The sequence below is a fragment of the Rana temporaria genome, chromosome 3 (assembly GCF_905171775.1).
Source record: "Rana temporaria chromosome 3, aRanTem1.1, whole genome shotgun sequence".
NCBI classification, from domain to species: Eukaryota; Metazoa; Chordata; class Amphibia; order Anura; family Ranidae; genus Rana; species Rana temporaria.
The window spans coordinates 100,760,535-100,784,212 of record NC_053491.1 but is presented as its reverse complement, the minus strand read 5'-3'; the positions used below and the strand labels follow the sequence as shown (position 1 = coordinate 100,784,212).

General features: G+C 44.9%; 1 protein-coding gene across 1 annotated transcript in view; it reads right to left on the bottom strand.

Annotated features, from left to right (window-relative positions):
- LOC120931544 (mucosa-associated lymphoid tissue lymphoma translocation protein 1 homolog) overlaps positions 1 to 23,678 on the bottom strand; it is a 110,423-nt gene that overhangs the window by 66,081 nt on the left and 20,664 nt on the right. The window contains exons 3-5 of the mRNA XM_040343101.1: positions 12,326 to 12,424; positions 7,132 to 7,250; positions 1,261 to 1,414 (exon numbers count right to left, since the gene is read on the bottom strand). Coding sequence (XP_040199035.1) covers positions 1,261 to 1,414; positions 7,132 to 7,250; positions 12,326 to 12,335 — 283 coding nt within the window. The 5' untranslated portion in view covers positions 12,336 to 12,424. The remainder of the gene's footprint in view (positions 1 to 1,260; positions 1,415 to 7,131; positions 7,251 to 12,325; positions 12,425 to 23,678) is intronic.

Here is a 23,678-nt window from a genome sequence, read left to right as displayed (position 1 = left end):
GGCATGCCGGAAATGCAACTGCTTTTTGAAATTGTTAAATCGATGGGTTTACTTCCGCTTTAAGTTGTTGTACACAATTTAGTGCTAGCAGCTGTTTTACATTTGGATACATCTCAATATTATTTACTTTAGCGCAGCGTCAACCTTCTGTTTTTTTTTTCTATGATATGTGTACACACCGTCAGTCCAAAATCCGATCGGGTCAGAACGCGGTGACATCAAACACACGACGTGCTGAATAAAACGAAGTTCAATGCTTCCAAGCATGCGTCGACTTGATTCTGAGCATGCGCGGGTTTTGAACCGATGCTTTTCTGTACTAACCATCGGTTTGGTCCGATCGCGCAGCGGTCCATGAGTTCGGTCTTGAAGCATGTTTTAAAAAACAGACCGATACTTTGGTTCATTCTCATCGGACCAAACCGACCGTGTGTACGGGGCCTGAGAGCCTGAGAGGCATTCCCCCCCCCCCCCCCGCTCAACAACTACAAAACCCCCCCCCGCTCAACAAATTTAATGCGCCCCCCCGCTCAACAACTTCGACCCCCCCAATTCTCGGCTCCAGGGGGCCCCTTCAACACTCAAGCCCAGGGGCCCCCACCACCCTAAGTCCTGCCCTGGCTGTGTGCGACATGTCACTGATCTCTGCTCCGATTACACGGAGCGGACATCAGTGTCATTGTCACTAGGCAGAGCAGGGAGATGCTTGTTTACATTAGCATCTCCTCGCTCAATCTCTCAGTAAAACGATTGTGGGTATCCCCGCCGCGATCCAGTCCGCGGGACCCACCGTCGGGCTCACGGAGATTGCAGCATGTCGCCGGCGGCGTCATCTTAAAGGGGACGTACCTGTACGCCCTTATGCCTGTCCGTGCCATTCTATCGACATAAATAGGCGTGTGCTGGTCCTTAAGTGGTTAAAATAGCAACCAAACAGATCTCAGTTTTAGCAATGAGAAATGTAACTTCTTACTGTTGGGTTACTGCATTTTGCTTTCGGCTTTATTCTTTGCCCTACTCTGTGTTTCTAGACCAAGGACAAAATACGTAGAAAAAAAAAACAGGTAAAAAGGCTTACTGTATAGTTCTGTGTACTCATACAGACCTGGCAATGCTGAATACAGGCATTAATCCCTATAGATTCAATATTCAAGGAAATAATCATTTAATTTGAATATGTCTGCAGATGTAATTCTATTCAACAGTAAGAGGCTTATCTGTGTATGTGTAAATTTTGCTCTACTTTCATGGCAATCTTACCCTCAGGAAGGTTTCTCAACACTTTCACCTTCACCCAGTGGCTGAACAAGACGAGATGCTGGTCATTTATACGACAGACGTACAGTTGTGTTCGCCTGGCCTCGATGTGCAGGTCAGGCAGGGTGGCCCCTGGAATTTCTTGTGAATCTGTGGACTGATAAAAGGCATAAACTGGGATAAAATCTTAGGAACAAAGAACACAAAGGAGAGATGGGTTTACTTTAGGAGCATATTAAATAAGGGCATTAGCCAATGCATCCAATTGGGTTATAAATTGGAAAGAGCGAACAAAAGTCCTGGATGGCTTAACTCCAATGTAAAAATACATATACAGTAAAAGCAAAGGAGAAGGCCTTAAAAAAAAAAGGTTGATGGATCATCATCAGCATTCAGACTTTATAAGGAATGCAACAAGAAATGTAAGGGTGCAATTAGGGCGGCTAAGATAGACACATAGCGGAGGAAAGCAAAAACAAATACCAAGAAATTCTTTGAGTATGTAAACAGTACAAAAGGGAGATCAGACCATATTGACCCCATAAAGAATGAGGAAGGTCATCTGGTTACAAAGGATAGGGAGATGGCGAAGGTATTGAATGTATTCTTCTGCTCAGGCCTCGTACACACGGGCAAGAATTTTGTCAGAAAAAAAACATTGTTTTTCCCAATGAGTTTCTTGGCAAGAATCTCTTGCCGCCCGAGTGTACACACTGACCTTTCAAAAGAACCGCGGTTCTCTTGAAAGGCAAGAACGCGTGACATCATCGCATACGACGAACATGCGCTCGTCACATTCGATGTCGTCGCCATCTTGCTTCACCCTACCTATGCCGTGGAAACTACCACGCATGCGTCAAAGTCATTTCGAGCATGCGCGGGTTTCCACGGCGACAGGTAAGTATACACACTCTCGGGTTTTCTCGTCGGGAAACAGGCCGACAAGAATCTCGATGAGAAAATAGAGCGCAGGTTCTCTATTTTTCTCATCAAGATTCTGGCCAGATTTCCCAACGAGAAACCTAAAAGCCTCGTACACACGAATGGTTTTCTCAGCAAGAAAGCTCTGCCAGCAGTTTACTTGCTGTTTTTTGCCGAGAAAACCAGTCACGTGTACGAGGCATTAGTCTTCACGGGGGAGTTTACAAGACACGTGGCCACTTATTAAAATGAGAAGAAAAGAGGTTTAACCTTATCCACCTCAATACTGGGCACTTTCACCAGCTCCCTGCCCAAGCCATTTTTCAGCTTTCAGCACTGTCAGGCCTCATACACACGACCGAGATTCTCGACATAAAAGAAACGTTGTTTTCCTCGACGAGGTTCTTGTCAAGCTTGACGAGATTCTTGTCAAGCTTTCCTTGCATACACACTGTCGAGACAAAATCTTGTTCTCAAACGCGGTGACGTACAACACGTACGACGGCACTATAAAGAGGAAGTTTACCGAAGGTGCGCTCCCGTCTCATACTTTATTCTGAGCATGCACGGTTTAAGCATACACACGAACGTGTTTCTCGTCGTAAACCAGCCCGACGAGAAACACGACAAGGAAATTAAGACTCCCGACGAGAAAAACGAGAGCATGTTCTCTTTTTTTCTCGTCGAGATCCACAACAGTTTTCTCGATGAAAAACATACACACGACCGTTTTTCTCGGCCAGCATTTTTCTTGATGGAATTTGCCGAGGAAAACCATTGCATGTTTTTTTTACAGTGCCTTGAAAAAGTATTCACACCCCTTTGAAATGTTCCACATTTTGTCATGGTACAACCAAAAATGCAAATGTATTTTATTGGTATTTTATGTGATAGACCAACACAAAGTGGCACATAATTGTGAAGTGGAAGGAAATTGATAAATGGTTTTCAATTTTTTTTTTACAAATAAATATCTGAAAGGTGTGGCGTGCATTTGTATTCAGCCCCCTTTACTGCGATACCTCTAACTAAAATCTAGTGGGACAAGTTGCCTTCAGAAGTCACCTAATTAGTAAATAGAGTGTGTAATTCAATCTCAGTATAAATACAGCTATTCTGTGAAGCCCTCATAGGTTTGTTAGCGAATCTTAGTGAACAAACAGCATCATGAAGGCAGAGGAACACACCAGACAGGTCAGGGATAAAGTTGTGAAGAAGTTTAAAGCAGGGTTAGGTTATAAAAAAATATCCCAAGCTGTTACGACATAAGGAACTCCACCACAAATGGATCTCAGAGTATCTGCAGGGTGCAGTGCCTTCTACCTATTCCTGAACCCTGTATGCTCTGAGGTCCATCTGTGGTGAAGTTCCTTATGTTGTGAAGATTGCGGACACCAGGCATTCCTGGCAACTGGGAATTGTACCAAGTGCATTTAACCGCTTTGGCCCGGATTCACGTACAGCGGTGCATCTTTAGACTGGCATAGCGCATCTCATATGCGCTACGCCAATGTAAATCAGTGAGGCAAGAACAGTATGTACAAAGCACTCGCTCCAAAACTTGCGCCAGCGTAATGTAAATTGTCCGGCGTAAGCCCGCCTAACTCAAAGTAGGAAGGTAGTGGGCGTGATCTATTATAATGAATCGTGACCACATGTAAATGAAGGGCCAAACGAACGACGCATGCTCAGAATCACGTTGAATATACTCCCTAAGATACGACGGCTCAATGCCTACAATGTGAACGTAACCTACGCCCAGCCCCATTCACGTACGACTTACGTAAACGACGTAAAATACAACAGCTGTTCCCTGGTCCATACCCTAACATGACTTACATCTGCTTTAGGTGGAATAACGTTACGCCGGACGTACGCCTTACGTAAACGGCGTAGATTACAGCGACGGGCGCAAGTACGTTCGTGAATCGGCGTATCTCGGTCATTTGCATATTCGACACGTAATTCAATGGAAGCGCCCCTTGCGGCCAGCGTAAATATGCACCCAAGATACGACGGCGTAGGAGACTTACGTCGGTCGGATGGAGCCAAAATTCAGGCGTATCTAGCTTTACGAATCAGGCACATAGATACGACGGCGCATCAGTGCACTTACGCAGCGTATAGAAAGATACGTCAGTGTAAGTGCTTTCTGAATCCGGGCCTTTATCTATAGTGGTCCATCCCTGATGGTAATGGTCATGCGCTACTGATAAGGACTCTTTCCTTTGTTTTTGAAGCGCTGGACTTATATATGTTTAATACAGTTATTCACCAGCAGTGATATGTGCTAGCTGCTGGTGTATATATCATTATTGTAAGAGCGGGAGTAGTGTGTTATATCTTTTAATAATGACCATCTTATGGTCGATTCTTTCAAACGTATGATAACTAGCCTTCATATTTCACAAAACTTGTATCGTCACTATTGATGTGCCAAATGTGCCTTATGATGTTTTGTTTTCTCATGATATGTCCAGGGCTTTTATTCAGGGGGAACTCAGTTCCACCACCTCTGGCTCAGACCCTGGGGGGGGGGCCTGCTCACCACAAGCACTTGTAAACACACAAGTCCAGTTTCTCTGTTTACAAGTGACAGCTATGCACTCTGTGTGTAACCCCCCTGAACTCTGCATTCTGTATGTAATGCAATCCTGGTATTTAACGCCCCTTTAAGACCCTCCTACTGTTCGTGAAATTTGACTGACCACACCCACTATTTGATGTGATTTGGAGGGTGTGTGTGGATGGGGGGGATTTGGGGGGGTTGTGGTTGAGTTCCAGCACCTATAGTTTGAGAAAAAAAGCCCTGGATATGTCTACAATGTTTTGTTCGATAATAAAAATTATGAATAAAAAAAAAAGATCACTAGGACATGGAACTAACTGTTTAAATGTAATATCTCCTAAAAAGTATACACAAAAAGTGCCTTCATTAGTCAGTATAATATGTTCATTATACCATGGTACAGCCTATCCCCATCTTCCAAGCTGGTGTCCCACCCCACCCATTCCACAGTGGCCACCTCTCTATTGGCTGCTGTAGTGCTTACAATAGGTTCTGAAGTAAGGGCCACAGTTCAAACTTGAAGGATCCTGGGCAGTATGTTCATGAATCCAGGCAATGATATGGTTGCACAAAAGATGTGTTGCCGACTAGTAAAGTCAATAAATTCCCCCAGTGTATTAAAGCGGGGGTTCACCCTTAGAGGGCACTTTTTCCCCTTAGATTCCTGCTCGTTTTCTCTAGGGGAATCGGCTATTTGTTTTAAAATATGTGCAGTACTTACCCGTTTACGAGATGCATCCTCTCCGTCGCTTCCGGGTATGGGCTGCGGGAATGGGCGTTCCTTCTTGATTGACAGTCTTCCGAGAGACTTCCGACGGTCGCATCCATCGCGTCACGATTTTCCGAAAGTAGCCGAACGTCGGTGCGCAGGCGCAGTATAGAGCCGCACCGACGTTCGGCTTCTTTCGGCTACGAGTGACGCGATGGATGCGACCGTCGGAAGCCTCTCGGAAGACTGTCAAGAAGGAACGCCCGCTCCCGAAGACCCATACCCGGAAGCGACGGAAGAAGATGCAGCTCGAAAACGGGTAAGTACTGCTCATATTTTAATACAAATAGCCGATTCCCCTAGACCGAACGAGCAGGAATCTAAGGGGAGAAAAAAAAAAATTTAATACATGGGTGAACTCCCGCTTTAACTACTTGCTCCCGGTCCTTGCTCTGTAACGAGAAATCGCGGGTGCCCCTAGTGGCCGCTTAGAGAGCCGACGTTATAGTACGGGCTTTCGCGCAGGTGAGCCGACCTGCCGCCGTAGAACTGCTACGGCGGCTGGTCGGCTCACCTGCGCGAAAGCCCATACTATAACGTCGGCTCTCTAAGCGGCCACTAGGGGCACCCGCGATTGCTCGTTACAGAGCGAGGACCGGGAGCTGTGTGTGTAAACACACAGCTCCCAGTCCTGTCAGGGGAGAAATGCCTGACCGTCTGTAAATACAACGTATGAACAGCGATCAGTCATTTCCCCTAGTGAGGCCACCCCCCCTACAGTTAGAACACACCTAGGGAATATACTTAACCCCTTCCCCGCCCCCTAGTGTCAACCCCTTCCCTGCCAGTGGCATTTTTTATAGTAATCCAATGCATTTTTATAGCACTGATCGCTATAAAAATGCCAATGGTCCCAAAAATGTGTTAAAAGTGTCCGAAGTGTCCGCCATAATGTCGCAGTACCGAAAAAAATCGCTGATTGCCACCATTACTAGTAAAAAAAAAAAAAATTATAAGAATGCCATAAAACTACCCCCTATTTTGTAAACGCTATAACTTTTGCGCAAACCAATCAATAAACGTTTATTGCGATTTTTTTTACGAAAAATATGTAGAAGAATACATATCGGACTAAACTGAGGAAAAAAAATGTTTTTTTATATATTTTTGGGGGATATTTATTATAGCAAAAAGTAAAAAATATTATTTTTTTTCAAAATTGTCGCTTTATTTTTGTTTATAGCGCAAAAACTAAAAACCGCAGAGGTGATCAAATACCACCAAAAGAAAGCTCTATCTGTGGGAAAAAAAGGACGCCAATTTTGTTTGGTGAGCCACATCGCACGACCGCGCAATTGTCAGTTAAAAACGACGCAGTGCCGAATCGAAAAAAGTGCTCTGGTCTTTGACCAGCAATATGGTCCTGGGGGTAAAGTGGTTAAGGTGGAAACTTGCTTAACAATGTACTGCAGACAGATGAATAACACTATGAATAACCAAAGCCGCTAAGAAGGTGATTTATAGTAAAACTTTTCCTCTACAGTGGAAATGTAGGTTCTTTCAGACAAGCAGAGCAAAAAAGGAAGTGACTCTTCAAACATGTTTGCTCCGTGAGGTCAGAATTCTATTAATAAACACTGTGGATTACTTATACAAGTAAATCTGTTAGTATTACCTCTGACTGCACAAACCACTGATAACGGAGCCTCCTGGGACCTTGGGCCCGACACCGTAGGGTGAGGGGAAAGTCCGGGGGAACACAGGCACACACAGGTTGCTCTGTGATTCGGATTTCTACAAATAAAGGAGGAGGCGTGTTATTTCCATTGACAAACATATGTAGCAAGCTCTCACATATCAAGTACATATAAATATGTTTATTACATCTAATTCCAGGAATGGATATTTTTGCATAGTTACATTGGTCCAGCTTGGACTAAAGTAAGGCCGGTGTTCTGCCCGCCCTGTACTGAGCCTCCGGAAATCACAGAAGATGAACAGCTGTGGCCCCGTACACACGACCGAGTTTCTCGGCAGAATTCAGCCAGAAACTCGATCGGAGCCGTATTCTGCCGAGAAACCCGGTCGTGTGTACACTTTTGGCCGATGAAACCGACGAGGATCTCGTCTGGCCAAATTTATTTCGTTAGTCAATGAGGAAACTTGGCTCGCCGAGATCCTCGGCGGCTTCACAAGGAACTCGACGAGCAAAACAATGTGTTTTGCTCGTCGAGTTTCTCGGACGTGTGTACGGGGCCTGTGAGTCAGCTGTACACGGCGCCTGCGTAATGAGCACGACATTGTGCCAGGCGCTGCCGCACGCTCCTGATGCTCATGCAACTCTGCAAGGGGCGGGTGTAGGGGGCGGATGGGTACAGAAGAGGCCGAATTTTAAATTGATGGGCAGAGCTGATAAGTTTTTTTTTTTTAGCAATAAAGTACACGTCTTTGAGGTGCGTGTTTAAACAAATGAAGAGCGGGTTTTGCAAAGTTGATGGGTGGGTTTGATGGACCTATTTAACTAACTCACATAATGAATTTGTCAGATATAACAGTAATACACCCTCCCTCTGCAGAGTTGCACGAGCATCGAGAGCGTGCGGCAGCGTCTGGCACAATGTCGTGCTTATTGTGCAGGCGCCGTGTACAGCTGACTCACAGCTGTTCATCTTCTGCGATTTTCGGATGCTCCGTTGTACTCCGTACTGCACAAGCACTGCGCCTGCACAGTACAGGGGGGGCATTATCCACCGGAGGACCTTTCTCGGCAGGACACCGGCCATACACAGTTTGAATCTTGGCTGGTTCAGCAGGAACTGATCAAGATTCGAACCTTTAATCAACTTGGGTACAACCAGCCTGCTGGATTTGCTTGCAATTCTCGCTAGCGTTTGCTATAGCCGCTAACGATATTTACTGTCTTTCCCAGGGGGGGTGGCTTCCCCCGCCGGGACCAGACAGTTGCTCGGCAGGGATTTCGGGACTGTTTGTGTTCATGGGGGAATTGTGCAAATTTGGTATGCCTAAGTATGCATGTTCCATACCTGGCTGATCCCCATTGAAGCTGGAAATCACTGTAGTAGACACCGTTACACCACTACTACAGTGATCACCACCAGCTTCCGCAGGAGGTCACTCGCTCGCCACAAGCGCCATTCAGAAAACACTTTGCATTTACTCAATGAATGCAAAGCACTCTCTGATTGGACGAGGTGGGGATTGTGACATCACAACCCCGCCTCGGCAAACAAAACAAAACAAAAAAAGATATAAGAAACAGACATGTCCGAACTCATTCCCCACTCAAAACGAAAATAAAACAATTTGGCTTTAGATACACTTTTGCATACTTTATTAAAAATCTGTGAATATTTATATGATTAACCCCTTCATGAGCAAAGGTTTTTGAAGCCTAGATGCCCAAACCAAATTTAGCAGCATCAGTATGTGTTGGTTAGCTTGACAATAAAGCCATACACAGATTCTCTTGTTCAGGCTGAAAAATAAAAAATGAGTTGATATCCCCATCCACGGGGAGGAATCTACACTGTTTACTATTGTATTCAGACAGCTGCTGCTCTTTGTGACTGCCTGAAAACTCAAAGTAATGATGTCAATACCATTAAAAAGACATTTGGCCTCACCAATACCATTAAAAAGATATTTGGCCTCATCAATACTGTTAAAAAGACATTTGGCGCACACAAAGTGGATTTATAATTTTTGCAGTTATTGAAGAATAGATTTAAATGTTAGTTTTTGTGTCTGGAGTTCAGCTTTAATCTATAGACAGCCCCTCAGTGTTAATTGACATTTGATGGCTATCAAATGTTCACTTTAAAGCCCTGTTCTCACAGGCAGAATGTTAAGAAAAGGGGGAGACGGTTTTAATTCCCCCTTTTCTCATGGGAAGGCGGCAGGACAGGAGTTTCTGGGTCCCCCTTTCCCCTGTCTAGTTCTGCTATAGCAAGCTGTCACATGTCACAGCTGAGGGAGAAAACGTGACTTTCCCAGGCTTTACTTGAACACCTGGTGTTCACGTGGCCTGGGAGAGGGCTACACATGATTTTCCCGGGCTTTCTAGGAGTTTTGGGGGGAAAATCCAGTTTAAACCAGCCTGATACAGCGCTATTTAGGGTATAAAAGGCAGGGGTTCCGTGCATCAGATCAGCCGCTTCAGTGAGCAGGATCTGTGGTGTCCCCCACCCCCCCTCCCTGTTTGTTATTTTTGTCGTGGCTGCATAATTATGTGGTAAGGTCACCTTGTTTAAAGGTGGACAAATTTGTTTTGAATATATTTATTGATGTCTGGGTGTTTGAATTTTGTAGTTATATACAGCCCAAGCCGTAGTGGCTGGGTTGGTTTGAGTTAATAAAGAAATTCTGTATTGTTTGAATTTTATCTTATGAAACCAATAATAAAGCAGCCCCGGCCTTATTTATTCCACACAAGTTCAGTTGTCTGTCTGTCATTTTCATTTTAGGTAATTTAATAATATGTTTTAAAAGGTCCTGCCTGCCTTCCCATGTAGGGAGACATTTGCGGGCCAAAAAAAAAAAAAACAGCCAACATTCTGCCCATGTGTATGTTGGTCTGTCTGACAGGAGACCCTGGCTGTCATGCTGAGGTAAGTGAGCAGCTTGGCAGTGGGTTTCTAGTTTAGCTTAGATTACAGAGCTCCTAGGGACAGAAAAAGTAATGAAGATTTGACTGAAAGTGCATTTATGTTTTAAAGTGGAATTCAAAGCTAGATCTAACAAGCCTAATACTGCTCCTGCCTCCCGTCTAACTCCTATGCTAACTGTGCTGTAAAACAAAGATGCATGCAGATCACGTGATCTCCTCAGTGGCTGGCTTCCAGGGAAAGGAGGGAGCGCCGACAACAGATAGAATTCCTGGGCGATGATGCCACCTTTAGGCTTATTATGAGGCACCAATTGTCGGCTGTCTCTCCTCCCCTCTGAAGAAGGAAGTGTCACCAGCACACCAGGATCTCCAAATTGGGTCCAAACTTTAATCTCACAGTATCAAAAAATAAAAGTGACGTTTCGGAGCCACGCAGGACCCCTTCATCAGGTGACTTCTCCTCTAAAGCCGCTGCTAGGAGCCAATCATGTGACTGGTCTAGGACACCCATGAGAATGGGTACATATATGCATCTTCCTTCTACAGGGAAGTTACTATAGGCCTTAAAAGAAGATGGGAGCCGTTTTAAGCTTAGTTATGCCACGTACACACGATCGGTTCATCCGATGAAAACGGGCCAATGGATTTTTTCATTAGATATCCGATGAAGCTGACTTTCATCAGTCTTGCCTACACACCATCAGTTAAAAATCCGATCTTGTCCAACGCGGTGACGTAAAACACAACGACGTGCAGAGAAAAATGAAGTTCAATGCTTCCGAGCATGTGTCGACTTGATTCTGAGCATGCGGGGATTTTTTAACCATCGTACCGAACCGATCGTGTGTACAGGGCATTAGTTGTAGCTTGGACTTTGCTTTAATTTCTACTAAACCCAGATTATTCTTTATAATATAAATAGAGACTCTGGCCCGGATTCACAAAGCACTTGCGCCGACGTATCTCGAGATACGCCGCGTAAGTGCACATATGCGCCGTCGTATCTATGCGCCGGACTCAGAAACTAAGATACGCCTGAAAATAGGCTTCATCCGACCGACGTAACTTGCCTACGCCGGCGTAGAGTGGGCTCATATTTACGCTGGACGTATTTGGCGCTCCCATTGATTTTCTATTCACATATGCAAATGAGGGAGATACGCCGATTCACGAACGTACGTCCGTCAGATGCAGTACGCGTAAAGTAATACGTCCGGCGTAAAGTTATGCCCCATAAAGGAGGTGTAACTCAGCAGCATCCATGCAAAGGGCTGCACCAGGGAACACAAGCCGACGTATTTTACGTAGTTTACGTAGGACGTGAATATGACTAGGCGTAGGTTACGTTCACGCCGTAGGCAGTGATCCGTCGTATCTTAGGCAGTTGTTGCGACGTGATTGTAAGCATGCGCACTGAGATGCACCCATGGGACGGCGCATGCGCAGTTGGCGATACGTATCTGTCTGGCGCTCGGCCCATCATTTGCATGGGGTCACGCCTGATTAGCATGGCTCACGCCCACTTCCACTTATGCCGACTTACGCCTGAGAAACCCAGCGCAGATTTGGGAGGAAGTGCTTTGTGAATTCAGTGCTTGCCTCTCTGCGCTGCGTAAAGGAGATACGCTACGGCGGCATAAATATGCGCCAATGTCTGTGAATCCAGGCTTCTGTTTGCAAAGGGAAGCATACACTGTGGTTCATATCTAAACATGAAAAGTCCTGAACTTTAGAGCCTTATGAGGCCAGATATGGTCCTTTGGGTGCTTCTCATACATTCCTTGGGCCCCAGTCTTTGCCTTCTCTACCTTGCAGCTAACTAAGGGCCAATGAAGGAAATTCGTTCATTCACCTGGCTTTGCTAGCTAAATGGGAATAAGAATATTATATGGGAGAAGAATATTACAGTGGAACCTTGGATTGCGATTGTAAAAGTTTTGAGAGCTATCCCTAAGGTTGTTCTAGTTTACCTTGTCTGCTAGCCTATACATGGGTTTCACTGACTTATATACAGTATAGTCAAGTAGATATATAAACCCTACTCTTAACACTTATTTAAATGATTTTTGCTTTGACAACAATCGTACATTTAAAAAGCTTAATTTCCTTATAACAATTGAATGGGCAGATTGCTACACAATTAAAAAAAATGGTACAATCCTAATCTGTTAAATGACAAATTGGTGTGTTAGTCACTTGCTGTTTTGTTGCTGCAAATTCTTAAAAAAAGTGTTATTCCTACCTTTCAGCATGATTACTCATCTGCTGGGCCTGTGGACATATGGAAGACATCACAGAGGGTACATTGCACAACCTTACTTCATCCTATTCTTCTAGCCAGCTGAGGACGAAGAAAGAATAATCATATTAAAGTGATTTTGTATATAAAACATTAATAAAAAATAACCACTGTTACAGAACAGCTCCTGAGCACAATCATTTTGGTTTTGAACCCCTCCTTTATTTCCTTAAAGTGATACTAAACACATGCTGTTTAATTTTCTCTTTTATTTCTGTATGTATTATTTTGATTTGAAAAAAAAAAAAACAGTACCTTTTTCCTAATTAATATACAGCTGTCACATTACCCAGATCTTTTCCAGCCTGCAGAAAAAACATAAGGAGAATGAACTCCTAGTGCTCTGCTTCTGGTGTCATGTAAAAAAACAAAAATATAGACTTTGGAATACAGAGTAAAAATAAATAAATAGTATCAATCAACTATTTTATATATGAAATTCAATCTTTATTATTTTGTGGAAATAACATGGTGTGGGCGAATTTCTACCAGTCACAGGCCCCTCCAGCTTGTGACTTAGAATAAGAGGGAAGTGAAGCCTCCATTAATCTACACGTAATATCCCACCCACATTATGTTTAGCTGGTTAGTGGACATGGAGGGGCAGTTGGCTGTCATTTACCACTATGTATACGCGTGGGTGACTGTATAGTCACATGGGCTGCTCAGATGTGATAGGGAGGAAATGCTCAGCATAGAAACTCACTGAAAACTGAGGATGTGCAGAGTTGCCTCAACAGCTGCAAAAATCCCTAGCTGAATTGGGGACATAAATAGAAGGTGGAGATAGAGAGCAACATAATCAACTAGATTAATGCAGAATACAGAAAACGAATCTCAAAGTGACTGAGTGAGTATGAACAACATATAATACAGCATTTATTGATTGTTTTTTATGATGTGGGCTTAGTGACACTTTAAGAACGCTGGAAACCTCTTGCTTGGATTATTAATGGGAAGTGGTGAGCTCAATATCCAACCAATATATTTGTTTTGTGTTGGTACTGACTCACCAGAGACTCCAGAGTTCACAATTCCTGGTTGCAGTTCATCTTTCTGCACCCCACTGTGGCAGTTATGAAGCCCTAAAAGAAGACTCAATCATCTTTCTCTATTTTCTTTAAAGTTATACAAATTAAGAATTCAGAAAGGTCCCCTCATAGTGACTATGGAATATGGAAAGGAACTGATCACAGATGAGCTGAGACAAAATAAGGGGCATATTACACAATATACATTGGCCCGGATTCACATACATTGGCGCATATTTATGCCGGCGTGGTGTATCGAATATACGCTACGCCGACGCAGCGCACAGAGGCAAGCACAGTATTCACAAAGCACTCGCCCCCAGTCGCTGTTAAAGATACGCTGGGTTTCCTCAGCGTAAGCCAGCGTAGGTGGAAGTGGGCGTGAGCCATGCTAATGAGGCGTGACCCCATGTAAATGAAGGACGGAGCGTCATAAAGTTACGAATAATGTACGGCGCATGCGCCGTTCCATGGACGCATCCCAGTGCGCATGCTCAGAATCACGTCGAAACAACTGCCTAAGATACGTCGAATCACTGCCTACGACGTGAACATAACCTACGCCTAGCCCTATTCACGTACTACGTAAACAATGTAAAATACGCCGGCTGTGTTCCCTGGTCCATACCTTTGCATGACTTGCGCCTCCTATATGGGTAACTTTATGCCGGACGTAGGACTTAGGCAAAGCGCGTATATTATGCGCCGGGTGCAAGTACGTTCGTGAATCGGCGTATCTCCCTCATTTGCATAGGTGAATAGGAAATCAATGGGAGTACCACTTGCGGCCAGCGTAAATATGCGCCAACGATACGATGTCGTAGGAAAGTTACGTTGGTCGGATGAAGCCTATTTTCAGGCGTATCTAGTTTTGTGGGCACGGCGCACAGATACGACGGCGCATACTTACACTTACGCGGCGTATCTTGAGAAACGTTGGCGTAAGTGTTTTGTGAATCCGGGCCATAGTATAGAGGCAGAGACAGTGGGGCTTATTTACTAAAACTGGAGCATGCAATATCTGGTGCAGCTATGCATAGAAACCAATCGGCTTCTATGTTTGGCAGTAAAGGCTTAATTGAACAAGCTAAACTTAGAAGCTGATTGTTTCCATTGCACAGCTGCATCGGATTCTGAGTGCTCCAGTTTTAGTAAATCTCCCCCAGTGTGCCCATTCTTCTAACAACTGTATGGCGCCAAAAGTGTAATAATAACCCATAGCAAACCAATCATATTTTTTTACTGAGGTGAGATCATGAAAATGTGGATTCTGACACACTGGTTGGTTGCTGCACTTTGCTGTTTGAATACGCCGCTTATTTCCGTTTTGTGCAGCAAATAGATCGTTTTACTGCTGACTGCTAGCTTCAATGACTTTGGGGTCTTAAATAATACTTTATTCTAACTGTGGAAATGCAGAAAGCAAAAACACAACATTTTCCCCACATTAGTTGCAATGTCAACCAATGGTATGAAAAGTAAACCATTGAACATGATGTCAACTTAGAAAAGTAATACTCTGCACATTGGCACAGCAAGATATAGAGTATGTGCTTATGAGAACCACACTGTCATGCTCTAAAAAGGTTACATGTTCCCCCATACCTGGAAGTACTAGCTATTTCCAAGGGCGCCAGCTGATGCACACCATAGCTATGAGTGATGAGAAGGTAAGTATTAGTAGTAAAGTAGGTGGGCTGCAATGAGTTGTTACTTTGCCCGCAGTGAGCAAAGTGACAAGTTCACTTTAAACAATTTAGTTTTGCCATTGCCATTTGAACATCATAAAAAAATGCCATTGTAGCTCAAGCTAAAAAGTTTATTTGCCATATTACTATTATACAAACACTATCAGTGGAGTAGCTTGGCACACCTGGACCTTGATTGTCAGGTACTAGAACACCTGCTGGTGGCAGTGGGGTCGCCAGGCTTCAATGGTGTAGTTCCATTGTCCACTAGTGGCTATCTATCCCCAAGCAGTCAGCAGACCCCAGAAAGTAATCATCACCTGATGCTGGTTGATGTGAGGCTATTTAGCCCGGCCCCAGGAGTGACACAATGTTACAGAATTTTACCTGTGTGCATTTGTACTCTGCATCTCTTAAAGCGGAGGTTCCGCGGTTTCTCGATTTTTTAGTTGTATGTGCAATGCATAGTAACACACATCTAAATGTAGCACTCACTTGCTAGCCGCTTCTAATAGTTTTTGCTTCGTTTTCCATGAGAAAGGAGAAGTTTTAAAATTTCATCCTGGCGTTTTCCATCTTGCTTGTGGGCATTGTGAAGCCCACAGGCAAAGACTTCCTGGAAGCGGTGATGCACCCTTGTCACATGACCCACCTGTCGAGTCACGTGACCCGCTTGTCGAGTCACGTGACCCACGAGATAGCGCGAGAACACTGTTATTGCAAGTACAGATCGTCTCCTGGGAATCTCGACACATAACTACCAGGAGACATTGCGCACAGCTCCCGTCGGGGAAAAGGAGCGACACGCCCACTCCCGCGGGGAACAGTACCCGGAAGCTAGATGAAAAACATCAGAATCAAGGTAAAAATTTACCTCCGAAAAAAAAAAAATGGATTCTACATGTATTAATGCTGCAGTTCTTACTAATATAAAGTTCAGATTGAGGGTGAACCTCTGCTTTAAACTGGCCATACATGTGTAGATCTCTTTTGTTCATCCTGCTGGCTGAATGAAAACAAATCTACAAGGATCCCTCCATCTACATCTATAACACTACAGAGAGGATGGATAAGCCTCCTGCTGGGTATTGTGTTCTGACAGCCACTGCAGACACTGTCAGAGTACCCAAAAAATGTTTGTATTGGATTGGATACAGGTGCTGTTTGGCCTAGAATTTTGCAACGAGCTCCTTCAACAAAAGTCAACCAAAACAATTGGCCTTTGTCAAAGGAGTGATACTGGCAAGGCCAAATACCATATATAATATGAAGGAGCCACGCTTAGTAAACCAATGTGCCAAACCACTATAAATTCTACAAAACATCACAAATTATGGTAAATACTATAAACACAGCGAAACCAACATATAAGTGCTCCTTGTGTCTTTGCCAAATCAGTGATGATAAATAAAAACAAAAATTGTGAAAGTCCACTGTGATGCACCAATATTAGTGATACTCCACTTAATATGTGCTCCAATAAATATTCCAAACTGGTTCAAGCAGTGAAGTGACTCCTCAAAGCTCCACAACAGAGCTCCTTGACCTATTTACTTCTAAAGGGGTTTATTATTGCTTTTACCAAACTCCTTCAGTATGCCAATAGTACAACGAATGATTCCCAGACAGTCCTTAACGTGCCTTACAAGGAAAAATATCACGACCACAAAACCATTATTTCGCAACAGTTTATTAAAATTCGAATCCCCCTTTATAAAACCACTATTATACACTCAGGCCTCGTACACACGACCGAGAAACTCGACGGGCGAAACACATCGTTTTCCTCGTCGAGTTCCTTGTTAGGATTGTCGAGGAACTCGACAAGCTTGCTTTGCGTACACACAGTCAAGACAAAACCTCCTCGTTCTCAAACTCGGTGACATACAACACATACAACAACAGCAGGGGAAGTTCGATTCCACTGGCCAAACTCTTGGGGCTGGTTTTGCTAATCTCATGTGTTTGCGTGTTAAAGCGGGAGTTCACCCATTAATCTATTTTTTCAAACAATCCCCTTAGATTAATGCTCGTTTTGTCTAGGGGAATCGGCTAGTTGTTTTAAAATATGAGCTGTACTTACCGTTTTCGAGATGCATCTTCTCCGTCGCTTCCGGGTATGGGTCTTCGGGAGCGGGCGTTCCTTCTTGATTGACAGTCTTCCGAGAGGCTTCCGACGGTCGCATCCATCGCGTCACTAGTAGCCGAAAGAAGCCGAACGTCGGTGCGGCTCTATACTGCGCCTGCGCACCGATGTTCGGCTTCTTTCGGAAAATCGTGACGCGATGGATGCGACCGTCGAAGCCTCTCGGAAGACTGTCAATCAAAATAGGAACGCCCAGTCCCGCAGCCCATACCCGGAAGCGACGGAGAGGATGCATCTCATAAACCGTAAGTACAGCTCATATTTTAAAACAACTAGCCGATTCCCCTAGACAAAACGAGCATCCATCTAAGGGGAAAAAGTATATTGTACGGGTGAACCTCCGCTTTAAGTAAAAGTTTGTTAAGAGACGATTTGCACTTTTCAGTCTGTTAGGCCTCGTACACACGACCGAGTTTCTCGGCAAAAACCAGCAAGAAACTTGCTGTTTTTTGTTTCTTTTTTTGCCGAGGAATCCGGTCGTGTGTACACTTTTCGACGAGGAAACTGTCGAGGATCTCGTCGAGCCAAAAAGAGAGCATGTCTTCTTTTTCCTCGACGGGAATGGGGAAATTTGGCTCGACAGCCTAACAAGGAACTCGACGAGCAAAACGATGTGTTTCGCCCGTCGAGTTTCTCGGTCGTGTGTACGAGGCTTCACAGCTTGAAAAATGTGTTATCTCCATTACAAATGCTACTTTTACTCCCGTCTCATACTTTATTCTGAGCATGCGTGGGTTTCTTAGCATACAGACGTTCGAGTTTCTCGTCAAAAACCAGCCCGTCGAGAAACTTGGCGAGCCAATTTGAGACTCCCGTCGAGGAAATAGAGAACTTGCTCTCTTTTTGGCTCGTCGAGTTTCTCGACAGTTTCCTCGACAACATGAACACACGACCGGTTTCCTCGGCAAAAAAATATCTCCCAGCAAGTTTCTTGATGTTTTTTGCCGAGAAACTCGGTCGTGTGTACGAGGCCTCACATACAATTATGCCTCTATACTGGCACTTAGTACATCCAGAATATACAAGCACCTTCGAACGTCCCTGCCGGTGGGTGTTCCAACAACAGGAAGTGAGGTTACTGGAAATGGCTGGATGTGACATCAAGCTGTGCAACTCTGCTTCTAAGCATTTCATCTATAATAAGCATCCTCAGGGGAAAAAAGGCTATATATAAAAAAAAAAAAAAAAAAACTAACGCAGCCACAACATCTAATAATTGGTAAACTGAAATATGTTACATTTTTGGTTTTATTACCGGTTTCCGTATGAGATCTACAATAAAAGTTATCAAAGCAGACTATTTTGGTGGGCTGGTGAGACAAGTGTGTTCAGTGTTGAGTGAAGGGGATTACCAAGAAGAACACAGTGATTAAATGCTTACAGTGGTTTGATGCTTTCACAGCTTCCTTGTTTACCTTATGGTGTAACAACCAGTTAACCTGGCGGCAAATCAGCATTTCGATTATATGTTTCAGACTACTGAACTTCCTTTTTATAGCTGTTTGTCCTCCAGCACTCTTTAGAACATTTAGCACACTTATTAAAGGTTAAACAGACATAAAAAAGAAAAGGGAAAAACAACCCATTCATTTTAAAATGGCAAAACATTTGTGTATAGGATATAAAAAAAAAAGAAGGAAACTCTTCCAACGAGGATACCTGTTTAGGTGAAAGCTGTCCAAGAGGGGAATTCCCTCAAAGGGGTTGTAATCCTTTGTGTTATTTCACCTTAAAGGAACACTAAAGGCAAACTTTTTTTTTTTTTTTTTAAAACAAACATGTTATACTTACCTCCACTGTGCAACTCGTTTTGCACAGAGTGTCCCCTAACCCTGTCTTCTGGGGTCCCTCGGTGGCTGTCTCGGCTCCTCCTCGCAAGAGCTTTCCACCTTCATGCGAGCGAGCTCGCATTGTGGAAAGCTTTTGCGAGCGTGCTCCCGTGATACAGGGGCGGGCATAGCCGCCGACTGTATCACTCGGCCCCGCCCCCCGGTGCGCAGTGTCATCCACTGTGATTGACAGCAGCGCCAGCCAATGGCTGCGCTGCTATCAATCCGTCCAGCCTAGCCAATCAACGGCCAGGCTGGGAACCAAAGAGGATCACGTGGATGCGCGTGGGACTTTCGAGGGGTCAGGTAAGTAAAACGGGGGTTCTGGGGGGGGCCGGTACCGTTGGATGTTTTTTCACCTTAATGCATAGGATGTATTAAGGTAAAAAAACATTTACCCTTGCAACCCCTTTAATGCATCCTATGCATTAAGGTGAAAAAACACCTTGCAGCGTCTGGCCCCCCCGAGCCCCCGTTTTACCTGCCTAAGCCCCGAATTTCCGCGGGCGCGTCCCTGCCGTCGCTCTCTCCACGGGTTCCCCGGTGCGCCGTGTCATCCGCTGTGATTGACAGCAGCGCCAGCCAATGGCTGCGCTGCTATCAATCCGTCCAGCCTAGCCAATCAACGGCCAGGCTGGGAACCGAAGAGGATCACGTGCATGCGCGTGGGACTTTCAAGGGTTCAGGTAAGTAAAACGGGGGTTCTGGGGGGGGCCGGTACCGTTGGATGTTTTTTCACCTTAATGCATAGGATGTATTAAGGTAAAAAAACATTTACCCTTGCAACCCCTTTAATGCATCCTATGCATTAAGGTGAAAAAACACCTTGCAGCGTCTGGCCCCCACGAGCCCCCGTTTTACCTGCCTAAGCCCCGAATTTCCGTGGGCGCGTCCCTGCCGTCGCTCTCTCCACGGGTTCCCGACTCTTGATTGGATAGATTGATAGCAGCGCAGCCATTGGCTCCCACTGCTGTCAATCCAATGATGCGGGTGCCGGGGGGTGGGGCAGAGTCATACATTTGGTGGCTATGGATGCCGAATGAATGACGGGAGCACACCCGCAAGGTAACCCCCTCGGGAGAGGGCTTCCCAGAGGGGGTTATCTAATGTGGGGAGGAGCCACAAGAGCCGCCATAGGACCCCAGAACAGGTGGATCAGGGCCACTCTGTACAAAACAAACTGCACAGTGGAAGTACTGTAATTATGACATGTTTGTTATTTAAAACCAAAAAAAAAAAAAAGGAACCTTTAGTGTGATTTGAAGTTTCCTCCACTTCTCTTCCTCCTTTTGGGGTTCCCCAAGGCTCCGTCCTTGGGCCTCTCCTATTCTCTCTCTATACCTCTTCCCTGGGCCAGTTGATAACATCTCATTGCTTTCAATACCACCTCTACGCCGACAACACACATATCCATCTCTCCACTCCTTAACTCACCCCCTCGATCTGCTCACGGATCTCAAACTTACTGAATGACATCTAAGTATGGATGTCACACCACTTTCTCAAACTCAATCTTTCTAAAACTGAGCTTGCTATATTTCCTCCTTTCTGGTCCCCTCCCCCATGACTTTACCATTAAGATCAATAGCACAACTATTGGTACCTCCACACATGCCAGGGTACTGGGTGTAATCCTTGACTCTGACCTCTCCTTCAGCCCCCACATCCAATCACTGGCTAAATCTTGCCGCCTTAACCCCCACAACATCTCTACTAGTCGACCCTTCCCGACTAACGACACCACAAAGCAACTTGATCACTCCTTGGTTATTTCCTGCCTTTATAACTGTAACTCTCTCTCTTAATGGCCTACCCTTATACAGGCTATCCCTCCTTCAGTTTATTATGAATTCTGCTGCTGGACTAATACACTTCACTAACCGATTTGTGACTGCTGCTCCTCTCTGCCAATCCCTTCACTGGCTTCCCCTACCCCACCGTATAAAATTCTAAATACTAACCACAACATTCAAGGCCATCTACAAAATTGTCCCAAGCTACATTACCACCCTCTTCTGCAGTTATCGCCAAAATCGTTCCCTCTGCTTCTCCCAGGACCTCCTGCTCTCTTGCTCCCTTGTTACCTCCTCCCATGCTCACCTTCAGAACTTCTATAGAGCCTCTCTCATCCTCTGGAACTCCCTGCCACGGTATTTCCGATCAGCTCCTAACCTGTCCACCTTTAGGAGATCCCTGAAAACTCATTTATTCAGGAAAGCCTATCCAACATCCACCTAAGAACTGTACCTGAGCCATCCCCAACAAATCACTCCCTGCAGCTATTACTTGTTGTACCACTATCCCCTCCCTTTAGAATGTAAGCTCTACGAGCAGGGCTCTCCTGTACTTTATGTATTGAACTGTAATGTAATTGTGCTTTCCCCCTCTACATTGTAAATTGCTGTGCGGCGCTATATAAATTGTGTATAATAATAATAATAATAAAAAATTCCAGGACAGGAAGTAAAGGGCAATCCTCCCAAATGGACATAATAAAATATAAGTTGATAACCAGAACGTTCTAAACATAATGAAAAAATAAATAAAAACAAAGATTCTGGTCATTCTGATTGCCTTTTCCTGATCAATGAAGAAACCTTTTCTACCAGCTATAACATATTTTGCCATATTTCTGAAATGTAAGTTTAATATACTATTATGGTTACCTAGGCTGATTTCATGCATGTAAGGCCCGGTACACACGAGCAAACATGTACGATGAAACCGGTCCGTCGGACCGTTTTCACCGTACATGCCTGCCAGAGGGCTTCTGTACGATGGTTGTACTAACCATCGTACAGAAGTCCGCGCGTAAACAATACGCGGGGCGTGTCCGCGTCGTCGCCGCGACGATGACGCGGCGACGTGGGCGGGCCTGCCATTTAAAGGCTTCCACGCGTGCGTCAAAGTCATTCGACGCATGCGAGGGACGGCGGGCGCTCGGACATGTACGGTAGGTCTGTACTGACGACCGTACATGTCCGAGCGGGCAGGATTCCAGCGGACGGTTTTAAAACACGTCCAGGAATATTTGTCTGCTTGGAAAAGGCCCGGCGGGCAAATGTTTGCTGGAATTCGGCCCGCTCGCGCCTACACACGACCGAACATGTATGCTGAAACTGGCCCGCGGACCAGTTTCAGCATACATGTTTGGTCGTGTGTACGGGGCCTTACACTAAAGTCCTGTACACACGATCGGTTTGTCTGATGAAAACAGACCGATGGACCGTTTTCATCGGACAAACCGATCGTGTATGGGGACCATCGGTTTGTTTTCCATTGGTGAAAAAAATAGAACATATTTTAAAATTATCCTATGGATAAAAAACCGATAGAAAAAAACGATCGTCTGTGTGGAAGCCCATCGGTCAAAAATACATGCATGCTCAGAATCAGAAGTCAACGCATGCTCAGAAGCATTGAACTTCATTTTTCTCAGCACGTTGTAGTGTTTTACGTCACCGCGTTGGACACGGTCGGATTTTTGACTGATGGTAGGCAAGACTGATTAAAGTCAGCTTCATCAGATATCCGACGAAAAAATCCATCGGATTAGATTCCATCAGATATCTGATCGTGTGTACAGGGCTTAAGGATTAAAAATAATTCTATGGACGTCAGCACCATGGAGATAAAGAATGAAGTTAGTGGGTGGAGGGTTAGAGGGGTGGAGGGTTTTACACCAGCTTAAACCAAGATAGAAAAGAGCACTCATCTGACAGTTTGGAACAGATCTCTCTTCTGCTGCCAAGCAGGTAAACAAGCACGTGGCATGTGCTTTAACATTCCCAACATGATCTAAATGAGTTTGTGCTTCTGGGGGGACTTAGAATTTAAAGAAGAACTAAACTCTTGAAACTGTGCCCAAAAAAGGCAGACAAAGGGCTAAAGTGAGTCGAGGAGGTTAGTCATTTCACAGAAAGGAATAAGTATGTGCAACCATTTGTTTGAACAGAGACAGGGGGTCCAAACAGTTGTATTTTTAACCACTTCCTGCCGGCCGTACGACTTTGTACGGCCGCAGTGTGAATCCCAATTGCCGGGAGGCCGTCTATATACGGCCTCCAGCCACTGGGGGGCGCGCGCATGCCCGCCGCATCACTGAGATGCCGTTGCGCGTGCCTGGCGGCCGCGATGCCCGCCAGGCACCCGCGATCGGCGGTTACACAGATCCACGTCCTGTCAGGGAGAGAGGAGACCGATGCTGTGTCCCTTGTATATAGGGACACAGATCGGTCACCTCCCCCAGTCACCCCCCTCCCCCTACAGTTAGAACATTCACTAGGCTACACATTTAACCCCTTCCTCGCCGCCTAGTGTTAACCCCTTCCCTGACACTCCCATTTATACAGTAATTAGTGCATATTTATAGCACTGATCGCTGTATAAATGTGAATGGTGCCAAAAATGTGTCAAAAGTGTCCATCGTGTCCGCCATAATGTCGCAGTCCCAATAAAAATCGCAGATCGGCCGCCATTACTAGTAAAATAAAATAAAAATAATAATAATTCTGTTCCCTATTTTGTAGGCACTATAACTTTTGCGCAAACCAGTCGCTTATTGCGATTTTTTTTTGTTTTTGTTTACCAAAAATATGTAGA